Consider the following 17,844-nt stretch of genomic DNA (forward strand, 5'->3'; position numbering starts at 1 on the left):
AATTCAAAATACCCTTTATAAAGTATTTCATAGTCATTCTAATTGCCAACCCTATGACAATAATATTATATTTCTGCATACTTCAAAGACTTGTTGGTCTTGAACTGAGTTTTAAAAAATGCTATTTTAAAGGGTTCACAAAGAAAGCCCTAACTGATAACATGGATACATTTCATTTAAATTCAGATTTAAGATTCCATTCAACCTGTTTGGTCAGCAGCCACACAGCGAATACCGGATTTAAAAAATGAGTTCATTTGCAAATGTCTACATGATCCTGGATTAAATCATTTGGGAAAGGGTTGCTTTGCATAATGTAATCACATCCTGCTAGGAAGGAGATGGAGCAAAGGTGCTTCAGATTCAATGGGCTTATTTTGAACCTGTACTGTATATATCATTTAGGAATGCTCAGCTCCTCCTAACTTCCTCCTATAAACATACTGATCACTGTAAAGCATTTCAGTAGTCATTATTGAAAGAAGTCCATCCCCGCTTAATAATAACAAGCAATGGAAAATTCGGGACATACTTCTTTCTTTGCTGGCTCAGAATTTTGGGAGTTGTAGTCAAATGCATCCTTATGGTACCATGTTGGGGAAGGATAGATGTGCAAACCTGGTTCACATACTAGAAATCTTGACTTCAAGGCTAAGAGACCTAATCAAATAACCTGCTGATTTAAACAGAAAAAGGAAATGGAAATATTTCCCTACTGGCTTTCATATACACACACACATGCACTCATACACAAACTAGATAGTGAAATAGAAATATGTCTGTGTGCACATTTCTATTTCACTTTTAGCTTAGAGGCAGAGGAAGCAGAGACCATAAGTATTGAGAAATTATTTTTATTGATTGATTAGATTTTTATCCCACTTTAATGATTACTTTGTAAATAACTCAAGGCAGCAAACATATTTAATATTTTTCCTCTTATTTTCTCCACAACCACCGTTCTGTGAGATGAGTTGGGCTGAGAGAGAATGACTGGCCCAAAGTCATCTAGCTGGCTTTCGTGCCTAAGGCAAGATTAGAACTCACAGTGTCCTGGTTTCTAAACCAGCACTTTCCTTAACCACTACATCAAATTGGCATAATAGGGCAGAAAAGTCCTTGTCTTTGAACTAATATTCCACAGAGAATATAATGAATATTTGGATTATATGTTGTTATATGCTTGAGTTATATGTTTGGGTTATCTTCAAACACAGAAATATACAGCTTTAACAAATGAACAAATAAATGCTTTGATATATACAGATCCTTTTTAAGTACAGGTTCCTCCACCCTGCATATGGTCGATTAGGCTTCCTACTCCACTGAGAGACTGAAAGTGACATTAAGGCAACCTAATTTCCATGCTAGCTACTGAGATCTCTACAAGCTACAGCATGTTTGAGCCTCCACTGCCTAGCCACAGGAGGCTACTCACAGTGACTGATCTCCCAGACATTCGCTCCTCCTCATTGTTATATAACTCAATTCTCTTCCTGAATACTTTCCAAAGAGCCTTTGGAATACATCTGAGCTTTTCAAACACTGGTATGTTGCCCTGTGAATGACCAGTAAAAGCCCAGAAAATGAGAGAACTGGAGCCAATTTCTACAAGGGTTCATCAAGTGTTTAAATCCGGCTTTCACCAACTTTCAGCTTGAGGATGAAAGGAGTATTAGTCTAAGATGTCTGGAAGGCACAGAACATGGAAAATTAGTTCAAATAATGTCTGCCATGTCCCCTTTTGTTTTTTGTTTTTATTAAGTTTAAAGCTTACCCATTTCCATAAAACTCTGGATAGCTTAGACCACTAAAAAGTAATAAAAGAATAAAAGCCATGAACCATCTCTTGGCACCAAAGGGATGCACAGTGGGCTCCCATAGAGGTTATAAATATGGAATGGTTGATTTGCAAAATGGGGTTCTAAGTTGCCTAAGAAAAATATGCTTATTTACCTTGAAGAAATATGGCACTTTGGTATAGATATACTTCCAGGGTAAATATTTTTGTTCCAGATCAGAGACTAATTTACTACCAGATTTTAACACACTGAGTTCTAGGTATATCTGAGCTATTTATTTTTATTCAAAACCAACGGGGAAAAAAAAACCCTTTCAATATACAGACAGTACTTACTATTTTATTATTACAAAGGCAGACCAACTGAATAGAAACGAGATAAGAGCAGTATTTACTATCATTCCTGTTTCTCTCTTTTTTAAAAAATAAAGTCCCTCCTGGAAGAAATATACCAAACCTTCCAGTTATCCAGGTCCCTGCCTTTTGCAGGATTTAATCCACGAAAAAGAGGCCTTTGTCTTAGAAAAATTCTGCTCTTGCCATGTCACAATAGATCAGGGCAACACCTTTTTCTGCCCCAAAAATGTTGCTTTATCTCAACCCCACACATTATTTGTCATCTTTGTTCCAGCATAGAAAGTAAGATTTTTCCACTTAATCTGTCCAAAGGGACCTTGATGTCTATCGAATCTGTTCAGCTTTGTCATCTTGGAGGAAATCCCGTTGGCTGGGAATAAAGGCAAGAAATGGTATGCAGGTAGTTTTCTCCAGATTCAAGAACAGTTGAGGATCAACCTAACACGGGGAAAGGTTTCATTGTGAAATCTAAAACCTTTGCTTGAAAAGTATATTTTCATATCAAATAAGCTTTCATCAGCAACTAGAGCCAGACTGGCCCAGTGGTGAAAGTGTTGGACTAGAAAACAAGAGATTGTAAATTCTAATCATACCAGAGACACAAAAAACAGCTGGATGACTTTGGGCCAGTTCTTGTAATTTAGCTCAGCCCACTTTTCAGGGCTATTGTTGTGGGGAAAGTACAAAGAGTACTGTACATTGCCTTGAATTGTAACCCACCCCCCTAAAAAAAAGGATACAAATCTAATGACTAAGGGCAGAAAAGAAAATTGGGCATGGCTTTAAAGCTAAAGAAAGTTCATAGGAATAAAATATGAAAGGGAATGGACAAATCAGTAAAAAGTGTCTTAGAGGCACATCCAGGCTAGTCAGCACAAGGTTCCACTACAATATCATCTGTTGATTAAGCTAAAACAATAATCAGCACCTGGGAACTGGAGTCAAATTCAAAATGTAATAGAAAAAGGCAGTAGTAGGATTCAAAAAATTTTACTACCAGTTCTGTGGGCGTGCTTGGTGGGTGTGGTGTGGCTTGATGGGCATGGCAGGGGAAGGATACTCTAAAATCTCCATTTCCTCCCCACCCCACTAACCTGCTTTCCAGTTCTGTTCTCCTGTGCAGGGCAACAAAAGAAGAGCCAGCCGATCAGCTGGGACCTGGGAGGCAGAGAATAGATGGGGGTGGGGCCAGTCAGAGGTGGGATTTGCCGGTTCTCTGAACTACTCAAAATTTCTGCTATTGGTTCTCCAGAACTGGTCAGAACCTGCTGAATACCACCTCTGGAGAAAGCTCTCAGGTGCAAACAATGTGTGTATTTAGGGAAGGAAGCACAAAAGCAAAGAAAAAAAATATATAAACATTTCACTGGTTTATACTTGAATTTTCATTTTCATAGCACATTCTGCAAACAATGCAGGCCCATGAATTAAATGTTCATCGCCTAATTCCTTTCCTCATGCTTTAAGTGGGCAGCCTGCATTTTTTAGAAGGCATTTCAAACTGATTTTTGTGGAACCTCAAACACAATCAGAACTTTCCTACTTGATCAAGGCTTTGGGGAACTTTGTTTTTAACTAACAGGTTCTGCAAATTGAGGTTATTTGAAAACTCCTATTCAAGAGTACAATCCTAACTTCCAGTTCTGCTAGCTGGAGGACATTGTACCCATTGTATAGAAAGCTACACTGTTTCTCTAAAACTCCATTTTAAACCCACAACCCCATTCTGTCCTGAGGTTGGCTTATGCATTTTCTCTTTTGCTGATTTCAATACAGAGAGGTAGGTAGACAAAACAAAATAAATAAAAATCACTGGGTGAAAACTGCTAAAACCCTATTCCCTGCTACCTCCTCCTTAACCCACTAAGATTCCTTTCAACAGTGCTATACAAGGAGGAAGACTGCACTAAAATCATAGGAAAGATTTTTGGTTCTCAGTGAGAACTCAACTTTGCTCATTTCCATAATTGGAGGGTGAGATGACCCATATTAAGTCCTGGTCTGCTCTTCTACCATCCACAGGGAAGTGACAAATGGGGTACCACCAAGTGTTGACCCAAGCTCAGTATTGATTTGGATAAAATAATGATTTGAGCAAGGAATCTGAGAACTGCAGATGAAACCAAATCAGATGCCGGAAAGGAAAGACCTTAGAATGAAGATTGGTAACGTGATGGTGGTGCCCCAAAGCTCTCTGCAAGATTAGAGACTTTGATCAAAATGACAAAGAGAAGCATTGCCACAATGGTGACTGAGGCAATTAATCAGCAGTATTATTTCGTTTGGAAAGATAAAACAGCCAGTTCAAAATATTTAAAAGAATCTCATGTAGATGAGAAAGTAGATTTGTATCCTTTTGTTAGTTCTTGAGTTGCTTCCCATTACACTGAAAAAGATTTTGATAAAACATTAGGGAGCCCTTCCAAGGATACAAGCTGTTCTGATAGACTCTAAAATATGCTAATGATGACATTTTTCAATGGCAGTAAGGTAAATCAGATAGGCTTTGGAATTTTTTAAGCTCCATGATCCCAAAATACACAAACTTTACAATCTTGGAGGGTTCTGTGACCCATTGCTTTCTCAGAGAATCCATAATTCCACATGTGAGATTTATTTCTGAATGTTACACTTTGATCATAAATGTCATTTTCAGACTCTCTACTAAATCTGATATGTAGTCTCAGCTTGACTCAAGGGAATATCTGCGTTATCTTTAAAATAAAAAACCCTACCTGGAGCAACCTTGGGTGGGGATGTGAGAAACTATTAAGTGGCCCAACCAGTTCTGGAGAAGGAAATATCAAAGTAAGAACATGATTCCCCAGAAGGGCTGAATGAAGCTTTTCTGGTCTAAACATATAGTCAGTATTATAGGAGACCAAGGTATTTCATAACTAGGGACAGGGATTTAGCTACTGACTGCACAATTACAATCAGCTGGAGAGGTGGCCTGGAAAGCCACTGTAGGTCTTCGTGGAGCTCTGTATGTCACTGATTCTATAGCAATATTTCTCAACCACAGCAACCTTAAAATGGCTGGCAGGAGAATTCTGAGAGTTGAAGGCTGTAGGAGAAGGAATGGCAGAACCTGGCAGCAGAATTAAAAGAGGGATCAGCCTAGAATCCCTACAAGCAGATTAAGTCCAATCCCTCTTGCGTTCCATGTACCCTTATCTAATTCCAAGCAGATGCTAACCTTTAGTTGAGAAAACTCCTGTGCATGGACTGTTCAGCAATACAATCGGTTTAATTGGACCTTCACATACAGACTTGATCTTTCACACCCAACAAGTCCACACTTCTTAAAGTTATCAAGGTTGAGAAACACTGTTCTATACTAGAGTCTACAGTTCTGCAAAAGGGTAAAGGGGTAAAGTTTCAAATGGCAAGAGAAACGAACAATAATAATGGGAAGTTGCAAGTAGCCTTTCTGGGGAAACTTTAATTGCTCAATGACCAAACTAAAGGATAATCTGTTCTGATCACTTAAATGGCAGAGACTAGGAAAGACTTTAATTAATATCAATGATGTTTGATGTATAGTCTTCATTTATATAGAAATTAATATAGAGCTTTTGCTTCAACTACATTCTCATAACCATCACTGTGAACCATTTCATCATTCTATTCTTCTGCTAGTTATCTAGAAGTAAAAAATAACTTCTTCTTTCCCCATCTTCCTCCTTGCCTCTTTTATTCTTCTACCAATTATCTAGAAGTAAACAAAAACAAAAACCCCCACCCATCTCAGAAGAAGGAAGTCACAAATACAAACCACTTTCATGTTGTGCAAAGAAATGTACCTGGAACTATTTATAGGCCTACTGAGCCACAATGATGCCAAAATGATGCAATATCCATGTTGCAAGCTCCACTATTTCATGCTTAAGTCACAACATCACAGAGAAGTTATATAAATAGCAATATTTGCATTGCAATGTTCATTTTGCCCCTGCCCTCACTTCACCCCATACTTCTGGAGACCTACAAGGAGGCTAGCTGGGCTTGAAGGATACCTGTTTTGTTTTGTTTTTTGTGGTCATTATTTCTATTTTGTTTTGCTTGCTCAACAATTTTGGCTCAGCACTGAGGTAAACAATTCACGAAACCAAATACCCTATTCTGAGAAACACGTAATAAACAGGGAGCAGCCAGGACACTTTGACAAAAGCAGGGCACCCACCTCAGACAGCAGGTATGGAAATCTGCAGTAAAATATTGGAGGATAGAGTTGTATGGGCCCACCATCAGGATTTCACCTTCAAAACTAGCATTTTGCCCATAGATGTGCATCACTTGAAGCAGGGGTATCAAACTCAAGGCCCGGGGGCCAGATCTGGCCCACGGGGTGATTAGATCTGGCCCGCAGGGCCACCCTGGAAATGGCGAAAGACTGGCCTACAGTGCCTCTGCAAGCAAAAACAGTACTCGGGTGGGCTGCACACAGCCCTCTTGAGCTCTGTTTTCATTGGCAGAGGGTTACTTACAGGAGGCCGTTGCAGCCAAAAACGGAGCTCAGGAGCCTGTTTTCTCTGGCAGAGGGCTCGGGCCACCACAGGCACCCCTGACATGAATGATGTCGAAGTGACCACACCCACTCTGGCCACGCCCACTCTGGCCCTCCGAGGTAAAATACAATCCTGATGTGGCCTTCAATGAAATCGAGTTTGACACCCCTGACCTGAAAGAAAAGCTACTCATGTCAGTTTCCAAATATGTAATGGGAAGCACTATCTTACCCTTTACCTAAAATGTGTGTGTGTGTGTGTGTGTATGGTATTCAGCTTTGTTCGGGTATTTTTCCACTCCATTATAGTTGTGCTTTTAAAATCGTAGCAACGTTTCAACAGAATCTCATCTGCCATCATCAGGCTTCTGTATTATGTTCGTCTGTGAGTCAGACTTTCACAGCCGTTTCTGTTTTAAATTTGGTGCTAGCCTACGCTGTGCCAGAATGGTTTTTTCTTCGTCCTGATTGGTTGGGAGTCTTGGTCTTGGAGTTTGCTGTGTTCTGCTTGATTGGTGTTTCTAATATCTTCTGTCTGTTTTGTAGCTTTCTTGGTCTTGATTGGCTGGCAACATTGTGTTTCCTGTATTGGAGGCTTTTAGTGCAGCTTGGCTCCAAGTAAATGGACGGCTATCATTTATTAGGAAGCTAGGTTTCATCTGGGTGCCTGGTTGGGGTGTGTTTGAGCTGGAGGTATCAGGGGGAGTCTGTTTGTGCCCAGGAGTTTGGCTGGCTTGTGGTATGGAGATTTTTTTGTTTGAGAGTGCAGGCTTCCAGATAATTGACAGTCTGGTGGAGTCATCTCTTCTATTCATGCCTTCAGGTCTTTTTTCAATTTCTATGGCTTCTCTGATAATTCTGTAGCTGGGGTTTTCTATAGTGGCTAGGGTTTTGGTGCCATTGAAGTTGATGCTATGACCTGCGGCTTTCATGTGTTGGACTAATGAGGAAGTGTGTTCCAACTTTTTTACTGCATTTTTGTGTTCATCTAGGCGGGTACTTATTCTTCTATTGGTCTGTCCAATATATATGGCAGGGCATGATGCACAGGGGACTTCATATATGCCATGGTTTTCCAGGTCAATATGAAGGGCATATGTGAAGTCCCCTGTGCATCAGCACAACTATAATGAGGTGGGAAAATACCTGAAAAAAGCTGAATACCAATCTCTCACATATTTCCTAAGACTGCTGGGAGTTGAACTTTAGCAACATATCACAAGCAACACAAAAAGCTTAACAAACCACAATAGATTTGTTTATGTAAAATACTACTCTAAAATAAAAAACCATGTTACTGGTAAAAGCGATAGCTTCATTAACATAACATGATAAATGATGATATGGTTTTTGGACATTCAGTTTACACCACGTAGTGGAAACCAGCTAAACTCTAATGCTAATTATGCTGATGCTGATGATAATAATCTGTCAGGAACATTAACAGCATAAAGAGGCAGCAAAACAAGTTTTTCCTGTACACATTGCTGACCTTCCCATTATGTGGAGGAAACATACTGTATTTACAGTATGTACAAGCTTTTCATGTGCTAGGCAATTTATATCTTGAATGACCACTAGATGACAGCAATGAACCAAACTTTTCCATATTGCTTTGCTACTCTAGTGACTGCCTGAGGTATTCTATCACAGTTATAATACTGTAGTAGACCCACAAATGCAATTTATAAGTTCTTTCTGATTACTGCAATCCATCCCCCTCTCCTTTTCCTTCTGGCTGAAGATCACATTTGTCACAAATCTGAATATGAGACCTTTTTATATTAGGATGAGAATCACAAGCTATTCATCCTTATAGATTGCTATTATGTTTCTGTAACGGCAGGAAAAGTAGAGGACAGAAGGAAGGAAGGGAGGGAGGGAAGGAAGGAGGAAGGAAGGAAGAATAAAATTTTTGTAACAGAAGTTATATAAATGGCTGGCGTATAATCTCAGGATTCCAACTATGCTAGGTATCTACACACAAATGCATAAATTAGGATTTTTTATGTTTTTGTTTTGTTTTTACAGTTTTTCTAAATTGAGGCTTTCCAGTGAATTTTAAAAGTAAATGTTTGCTCTATATCACTATTCTTAAAGACAAGAAATCAGATGCTTTGAGCCAGCCCTTAAAGTATTTTAATGATGTCAGATATAAATTGAATTGTTATAGATCTAAATTACAATCTAAATCATTTAATTAGTAATTAAAATCCGAATTTGGGTTTCAAAGTCGGATTTTAATTACTAATTAAATGATTTAGATTGTAATTTAGATCTATAACAATTCAATTTATATCTGACATCATTAAAATACTTTCATTTGTATTAATAGCATGACTTTCATTTAGGAGCTCAAAGTGAGATAAACAGTACTCATTCCTCCTGTTTTTTTTCATAATAACAAAACCATGAGGCAGGATGGGCTGAGACAGCTATATTGATAGAAGACAAGCACTTATTTTTTTCAAAAGGTTTCCATAAACCAAACAACTGCATTGCATCATAAAGTGATAAGTTTAAACATGCTTGGGATAAACACATGTCTATCATCTGTCAAAAATTTAAAAATAATAAAATAAAAATAATTAAAAATAATAAGTACATAAATTAAAAACAAAACAAATAAAAAAACCTCAAATGGCAGACTTGATGGACCAGTAGGTGTTTTTCTGCCATATAGTTTTTTTAAATGTTTCTTTGTTTCTATAAGTAAGGCAGACATACTCACTTCAAATGGCAATGGCATCTCACTTTATTTAACATATCTTTTCTGTGTTAAAGGGGGAACATTTTCGTGAAACATCAAAGAACTTTCTTTCATCTTATCATGGCCCAAATATGTCCTAGCAGCATCTTTTTTTGTGCTGTGTCTTCAGGACATTGTTCTTGTGTCATGGTAAAGAAAATGAGTAATTTGGGGGTAGTATTCCTTGTACCTATTTATCTATTGCACAGTCTACAATAAGTTGCTCTACAGGAATATCAATTATCTGGTAGCCTAGGATCCATGCCGTATATACTAAGTCAAACCCAAAGTAGATGTTAAATTTTGACGCGGAAATATTTTATTTTCAAGAGAATTTTCCTTTTACCTTAAGTACATACACAAAAATATTCTTTATTTTGATGGAAGTTAATTTGATGGACGTTGATTTCATTTTCATTTAAAAAAAATAACTTAAAAACAAAGGGAAAAAAGTGTGATGGAAAGTGAGAAAACAGTGCCAGGAAGAAAAGAGCTTTATTTACACATGACCTTAATTTCAATCACTGCTGATTTCTACCACTGGCATAAAACTAAAGCCTGTGGTAGAAATTAGCAGTGGTTGGAATTACTGTAACTATAACAGATTACCATCAAGGACACATGGCTTCCAGCAGACAACTCTGACTCAAGGAAAATGGCTGGGGATTCTGTGCAGTACCTGAGATGTTCCTAGCACTGCACTATTCTGGACAGAAAACTGTGACATCGTTCCTGAGTGACCTTCCCACCACTGGAACCACTTAGACTTTTACATCCAGAGTCCTCTTCAATATCTCCTCCCCCTGCATGCTTTGGTACTTCTCCAGCTACTCACATTCTTTCTTCCAGATGTTGCTGTCCCTTGGTACTGCTACATCACTCACCATCACTATATTCTGCTTGTTGTCTAGTACCACAATGTCCGGTTGACTGGCCAGTACCTGCCTGTCCATCTGTATCTGGAAGTCTCACAGGATCTTAGCTTTCTTATTCGCTATAGCCTTTTGTGGATCTCCCATCTGGCCTTAGGAGGGTCTAACCCATATTCTGTACAGAAGTTCCTGTACACAATACCAGCTAGTTGGTTGTGCCATTTAGTGTATGCTGTTCCTGACTGCATGTTACATTCTGCCAGTCTGTGTTGGACTATCTCTGAGGCCTCTGCATAGTCTGCATCTGAGGCCTCTGCATAGTCTGCATCCTGATTAGTGTGGTAGACTCCTGCTTCTATGGATCTGATGCTTAGTGCCTGTTCTTATGTTGCTATAATCAGTGCCTCAGGGATGTCTTCTAGTCCAGCCCTTTTCAGCCATTGGTAAGATTTCCTAGTGTCTTCCATCTCAGTTATGTGTCAAGGATACATCCCATGCAGGGTTTTGTCTTGCAATGGCACTTCCTCTCCTTGATCTTCGTCCCACATCTACTGCTGCCTCAGGCATTCTCTCAGAAACTCATATTCTGATACCATCTTACTGATGTACTCGTGGATGCTCTGGGTTTCACCCATGATGGCGGCTTTGACACTCACCACCACTCTGACCACCTTCTTTCCATCTGGAGTACGGTCTCTGGGTGTTGGACTTGGGGTGAAAACCTCCATACATTGTGAGAAGCTTCCAGATCTTCACATCAGAAGTTTCCAAGTCCTCCTTTGGCCAGCTCACTGTACCGGCAGAGTATCTGATGCATAGTGATGGCATGGAACTTGTTCTACTCTTAAGTATCCTCCACAGGACTTGTCTGATCCTTTGGTGGATGTTGCTCTCTTCCTTGCCTCCTCATCATGGTTCCCATGTGATAATAGGATACCAAGATATTTGTAACTTGTCTGTATGTCTGCTATGTGACCTTCTGGTAGTTCCATCCCATCAGTCTTAACTACTTTCCCTTTCTTGACTACAGTCCGGCTATACTTCTCTAGTCCAAATGGTATCTCGATGGCCTCACTGTAGATCCATGTCAGGTGGACCAGCGAGTTGATTTCTTATTTGTTCTTTGCATACAACTTGATGCCATCCATGTAGAGGAGATGCTGATGGTAATTCAACCCTTGAACTTGTATCCATATCCAGGGATTATCTGGCTGACGGGGTTCAAGCCTATGCAGAGCAGCAGCAGAGACAGTGCATCACCTTGACAATCACTTGTGTGGGGTGTCTTGTGTTAACTTCTAAGGTTTTCTTCCACAGTCCCATTGAATTCTAGAGAAAGGTTCTTAGTATCCTGTTGTATAGCACCAGACATTCACAGTTCCATGTGTGTGGCATTGAGTCATAGGCTTTCCTGTAGCCACTCCAGGCTGTGCTCAGATTAGTCTCTGTAGACTGTAAGCAACTGATGTTTTGAGTTTCTGGTGTTGTTTCCAATGCCTATTTGAGAGATGCTCATATACTGGCCCACATGGTCTGTAGCTCATTCACTATAATGCTTGATAGGACTTTCCATGTTGTTGGGAGGTAAATTGATGGCTGGTGCTATTCCTTTGTGGGGGGGTCTTTCGTGGTTAGCACTGCTCTTCCCTGGCTTAGCCAGAGTGGTGAGTGTCTACTGCTAGCAGCTGGTTCATCTGTGCTGCTAGGCATTTATGCACTGCTATTGGTTTCTTTTGCCAGTAGGTGGCGATCGTGGCTGTCCATCTCTTTGTGTTGGATGTCTCCTTCTGTGTTGATAGCTGGTTCCTATTCTGGGAGATTGCTGTGATCTGCTGTCAGGTCCTGCAGCCACTTTCCACTGGTGTTATATATCTTCTCTTTTTCCATAGGTTCTTTCAATGTGATTCAGTTTCTGTTGTTGGTGGCTCTGCTGGTACTATGTTATTGCATTGCAATTGTGAGTACATATTGGATGATTCTTTGGAAAGCACAGCATTGATCTTCTTCTCCTGTGCTTCTCTAGTGTATCTTCATACCCTGGTAGCCAGTGCCATGAGCCTTTATTTAGCAGTCTTAAGGCCTCCAAATAGAGTCAGGATAATGTATTTTTCAGTTTCTTAGTCTTTTTCCTAATCTTTACATTTTTCTGTAATTCCACCAACTGGCTAACCTCTCTCCATGTTGCCTTGATTTTAGCCTCTAACCTCATTTTCTGGAAGTGGGGTGGGAGGGTAGGGTTGTACTGCTTCTTGGTTGTGTAGCTGGGATGTGTAGCTAGTTTGCCTCTTGTGGTGCACCCTAGATAGTGCAACAACGTGAACTAAATGAACTACCGTAGCAACAGATGGCAGTCAGACTATTGTGTAGACTTTCCTGGCTCTCAAAACCCCCCAGCAAAAACAAAACAAAACAAAAAACTATATGCTAAATTTAAAAAAAAATTGTGTAGCCAAGCATCTCCAGGATTACAGTGGCTGTAGCATATGTCAGATGATTGGTTTGTGTTACGGTCATAGTAGGGATTGTTGTGAGGACCCTATTGGCATCTTCTAGCATACTATCTGATGGACCGTCTCTGCTGAGCCTTGGTAATCAGCCTCGAGAGTCAATTGTAGCTAATTTATAAATGATCTTATGCCTCATGTCAATTGCTGTGCTCTGTAGAGATAGTCTTTGGCATATGACCACAACTGAGCCCAAAATTTCCATTGCTAAGCCAGGCAGTTGTTAAGTGAATTTTGTCCCATTTTATGACCCTTTTTGTCACAGTTGTTAAGTGAATCACTGTACTTGTTAAATGAATCGTGTAGTTATTAAGCAAATCTGAATTCCCCCATTGATTTTGCTTGTTGGAAGCCAATGGGAAGGTTACATGTTTCATGATCACATGACCCAGGACAGTGCAATGGTCATAAATACATGCCAAGTGCCTGAATTCTGATCATGTGACCATGTGGAAGCTGCAGTGGTTGTAAGTGTAAAAAAAACTATCACAGGTCATTTTTTTCAGTGCCGTTGTAACTTTGAATGGTCCCTAAATAAATGTTGAGGAGCACCTGCAATGGAGAAGATGGCAATGACATATCTCCAGTTGTGGTAGCAGCTTGCTCTTCACTAAGTTGAAGCGTTAAGTAACTAGCTGTTTCTCAGTTAGTGTGGATACAGGTTGTTAGGAATGTAAGTCACCTAACAGTTAGTTGGGTTGGAAAATATATAAACCAGGATAGACATTTTAATACTGTCTCTTTAAGGGAATACTAAAATTGTAATTGGGTGTGGTTCCTCAAATGGCCATAAGATGGAGCTAGAAACCTGGGTTGTCCTGTTCTCTTGATGCTGAGAGTGTTGCCGTTCCTATTGACTGTTGCTGATCATAGTTGGATTTGATGTAAGTCTGTTACTGAACTGTTTTTGATACTGGACTTTGTTATTGGATTATTCCTGGACTGAAAACTGACTGCTTTAACCGTGAATGACTTGGACTGTGTTTGGACTTTGCTTAACAGTTTTACTGGAAGTAAAAACCTACATTTTACTATACAGTGTGGCTGTATGCTGTGTGTGTGTTATTCTTCACTACTCTCACTACATCTCCCTGTGTGCGCTCATTCTCCTAACGGGGAATTACCTCAACACAGGTCTTCTGCCATCCATAGGTCCCTCATATGTTACATTTAGCCTCTCTCATTGGTTGCTACTTCTACTGTTGAATAGGATTCCATCAATTCCAGTTCCTATCTTGTCCATTCATGATTTGTTCTAGTAGCCCACATTATATCCTCAGACTATCTTTGTTCTCCAATATCTGTTGAGCGCCTTGTTGAATCTGGACAATGTCCAAGTTGGCATGACGCTCCTAGTTTGTGTCAGTTTCATATTCTGAGGTAGGCCGGAGAAGTTCAGGGGCCTTTGCCCATGGATGCCTAATGGTAAGGTAGGTACCAGCCAGAACCCTGGTCTCCTGCATCAAAGATGGCATTCTAACCATCATACTATCCGTGTGTGTGTGTGTATGTGTGTGTGGTCTTTCAATATTGTTCTATTTTTTTTCCACCTTGGAGGCTAGATATTAAGTTTAAAAAGCAGAACAGAATGACCTGAAATAAAATGAAAATTAATCTCTCTTGCCAGGAAATCAAGGCCCGAACTTTAGCATTTCGGCAACAGCAGGCCATTTCAACCGAGGCTGGGTGCAACAAGGAGAATATCAAGAAGAACCGTTACAAAGACATCCTACCCTGTGAGTTTAACAAGAATGGAGGGCTCCCTTCCCAAGGCCAGTTTCCATCCCTAGCCTGGAGGACTAATCTGGCCTTTTCATCAATCGCTCTACCTGGTCTATCTTATTCTTCAGCTTGGAGCACTCCACCCCAGGGACAATTTGACTGACACACAGCTGCTGCTTTTTCCAGCAAAAGAATGGCCTAGTGCTCTCTTCTCTGATTTTGCAGCTGCAGTTTTGGGGTCCATTTCAGGATAGTAAAAGAATTCCTAGGTCCACCAATCAGGAGCTTTGTAGCTCTATAATCAGGTGTAGTAGCATGGTTATCTAAAAATCTACTGATAACTTGGGAGGAAAAACACAAAAGAAGGTTTGCCACTTTTTTTTTATGAGTTGCAATGTGTCAACTCATAAAACATTCCTATGCCTGTTTTAGTAGTTGCCAAAAAAGCTGGGGGAGGGGGAAGGAAATTTGGAAGAGTAGTGCAGCAAAGCGAAAGTACATTCCAACTCTTACCTTTAAAAGATTGTAACTAAAATACCAGAGTTTTGCCCGCGAATATATTTAATTGGAGAACATGAATGATGACACCCAGCCCATGAACATGCTCAATTGGAGAATCTGATTTATGAGACACCCAGGTGGGAGGGGGGAAATAGAGTCATAGGTGACTGTAAACTACGTATGCCAGAGTTGGCTTCATATAGGGCAGTGCCAGTATGTCGCCTCTAATATATCCTTTAATTTTTTTTGAAGTTTGGCTCGAGAATCATGATTTAATTAGAGAGATTGCTGGAATCCTGACACAGTGGTTATGAGTGCAATAAATATTGTCCCTCGCTAATATTTTTACATTTATCACAACTTTGCTATTTTACTTGGAATACTGGGGACCTGGTATCTCTTTTAAAAAAAAGTTATACCTAAAGAAGGAAGACAAATATACATATATTAGCCCATCAAGGAATCAAGCATGGAATTAATCAGAAATGTTATTTATTTAATTAGTTATTTGATAATTTATATAAGCTGGCTTTCATCTACAGCAGTGGCAAATTGACAACTTTAAGATGGGTGGACTTCAACTCCCAGACTCTTGGGAGCAAGCTGGCTAGGGAATTCTGGGAGTTGAAGTCCACCCATCTTAAAGTTGCCAAGGTTGAAAAACACTACTCTAAACCAGGGAGTGTCAAACTCATGGCCCTCAGGCCAGATGTGTCACATGCTGGCCCCTGGTTTAGTGAAGGGGAAGAAAGTTGCGATATATTATGTTACGACAATGTGACGCCACTAATTTGACAACCCTGCTCTAGCCATTCAAGGTGATGTACATAATATTTCCTATCATGTTTTCACCCACAGTAACAACTCTATGACATAAATAGGAATGAGAGAGAGGGCTGGTTGAAAGTTACTAGTGAATGTCCATGGCTCTCTAGTCAAGTGCTACCTCTGAACTACTATATCACAATGGCCTGAGAAGCAACTGTCACAGGAGTATCCTTGATGACATAACTGTGTGTTAGAATCCCTAGCCATTTTGATATATTGTTTCTTTTAAAAAAGGAATGGCTTAAATGACTCAGCAGTGGCCATCATATCAACTTTTTGGGGGCGGGGGGAGGGAGACTTCCACGATATAGTTTTCCATATTAGACGAAAAATGATAGATGCATAAGACAAACTCTGCAACTTTCATTCTTATGTCCACTGTTAGGAATAAAGTATATAAGGGTGGAGTTTATGTCATAATGTCTTGGTGCATGTTTCATGACTTCTGTGCACATACTCTCAGATGCTTACAGTTGTGCATTTAATTATGCTGAAAATACATGGTGTCAATTAATGTAGCCTCCTCCAACCTGAGTGCTTTCTGCATGCATGGACCAACTCCCCAAACTCTCAGCATTAACCATGTGGCTTGGGTGTTCTGGCAGTTGATATTTACACATTGCCTAGTTCATGGAAGATTAACATAACTAATCCAGTGTTTTAAACCTGAGGAAGGAAGCCATCTTTCTCATCTGTTCCCAGACCCCTTTTCTCCACTGCTGTCCTGGTCCGTGACTGTTCACCATGACACTAAGTTCTAATTGTGCTTCTCTTACAGATGACCAAACCAGAGTTGTTGTGAATCTACTAGCAGAAGAATGCCAAGCAGATTACATCAATGCCAGCTTCATTCAGGTAACAGATACTCTACAGACATTAAATAGCAGATCCCTAAAGCAAAATTTATCAGATTTCTAAGAGCTGGGCAACTGGTATCTCATCATTCAAGATTAAAACTGAAAGCACAAGTTGGTTGATCTTATTTTAGCCTATAAAATTTATTTGCGGAGAGCATCTTCAGCAGTGTGTCTGCAAGAACCAAAGATTAGGGTGTAGTCTGTGACCTGAACGAAAGAGCCTAGAACAGGCGGTCAGTCAGAGAAGCTAACCAATAATCATTCTAATAATGATTGCTTTGCTGTGGCTTTACTATGGAAGGTTTTCATACCTACTTCCTGAATGCCTCCATTTGAGGCAAACAAGAGGCAAGAAGAGCACAATATCAGGAAGAGATACAACATGCAGCATCTTCTAATGATGTGTTAGTCTTGCTTCTATGCTTTTATTTTTCAAGATACATGGCAGCTCTCTTGTGATATGCTAATACACACTACTACCACTCAATATGAGAACTACTGTATCAGAAAATGTCAGTGACTCTTCATACAGTCCAGAAAAATGTCACTTTGAAAACATGGTTACACATTTGCATTTAAGGCCATGCATAAATGCACAATCGTGCCTACTGTCCAGGGGGGGGTTCAAAATTTTTAACAACTGGTTCTGTGGGTATGGCTTAGGTGGGGTGTGTGGCTTGGTAGTCATGTGACTGAGTGAACATGGCTTGGTGGTCATGTTATTGGCTGGGTGTGGCCAGCTCAATATCATTCACATCGAGGCACACAACTCCTTACCTGGCCTCTCATGACTGTGGGGATGCTGCAACAGTCGTAAGTGTGAAAAATGGTCATAGGTCACTTTTTTCAGTGCCATTGTAACTTTAAATGGTCACTCCACACAAGCAAAGTACCACCAGAGACATTCCTGAGACAGGAAGTCTAGTCCTGCCAAGAATGTAATAAAGGTTAACAGAGAGGCAATTTCTGTAAAAGCAACACCAGAATGTTTCCTTCCTGCCTTCCTTACAGGATTAGACCAGTAATTTCTTCTAACAACCGGTTCTCCGAACTGCTTAGAATGTTAACAACCAGTTCTAGCAAATAGGTGCGAACTGGTAGAATCCTACCCTTGCTACCGTCGCTGTCCTATTGTCCCCATTT

General features: G+C 40.0%; 1 protein-coding gene across 1 annotated transcript in view; it reads left to right on the forward strand.

Moving 5' to 3' along the window:
• The window catches only part of PTPN18 (protein tyrosine phosphatase non-receptor type 18), a 42,034-nt gene that overhangs the window by 3,609 nt on the left and 20,581 nt on the right, over positions 1-17,844 (forward strand). Inside the window, exons 2-3 of the mRNA XM_026711260.2 lie at positions 14,421-14,529; positions 16,623-16,699. Coding sequence (XP_026567045.1) covers positions 14,421-14,529; positions 16,623-16,699 — 186 coding nt within the window. The remainder of the gene's footprint in view (positions 1-14,420; positions 14,530-16,622; positions 16,700-17,844) is intronic.

The sequence above is a fragment of the Pseudonaja textilis genome, chromosome 2 (genome assembly GCF_049901715.1).
Source record: "Pseudonaja textilis isolate UNSWEBS1 chromosome 2, rPseTex1.2, whole genome shotgun sequence".
In the NCBI taxonomy this organism is placed as follows: Eukaryota; Metazoa; Chordata; class Lepidosauria; order Squamata; family Elapidae; genus Pseudonaja; species Pseudonaja textilis.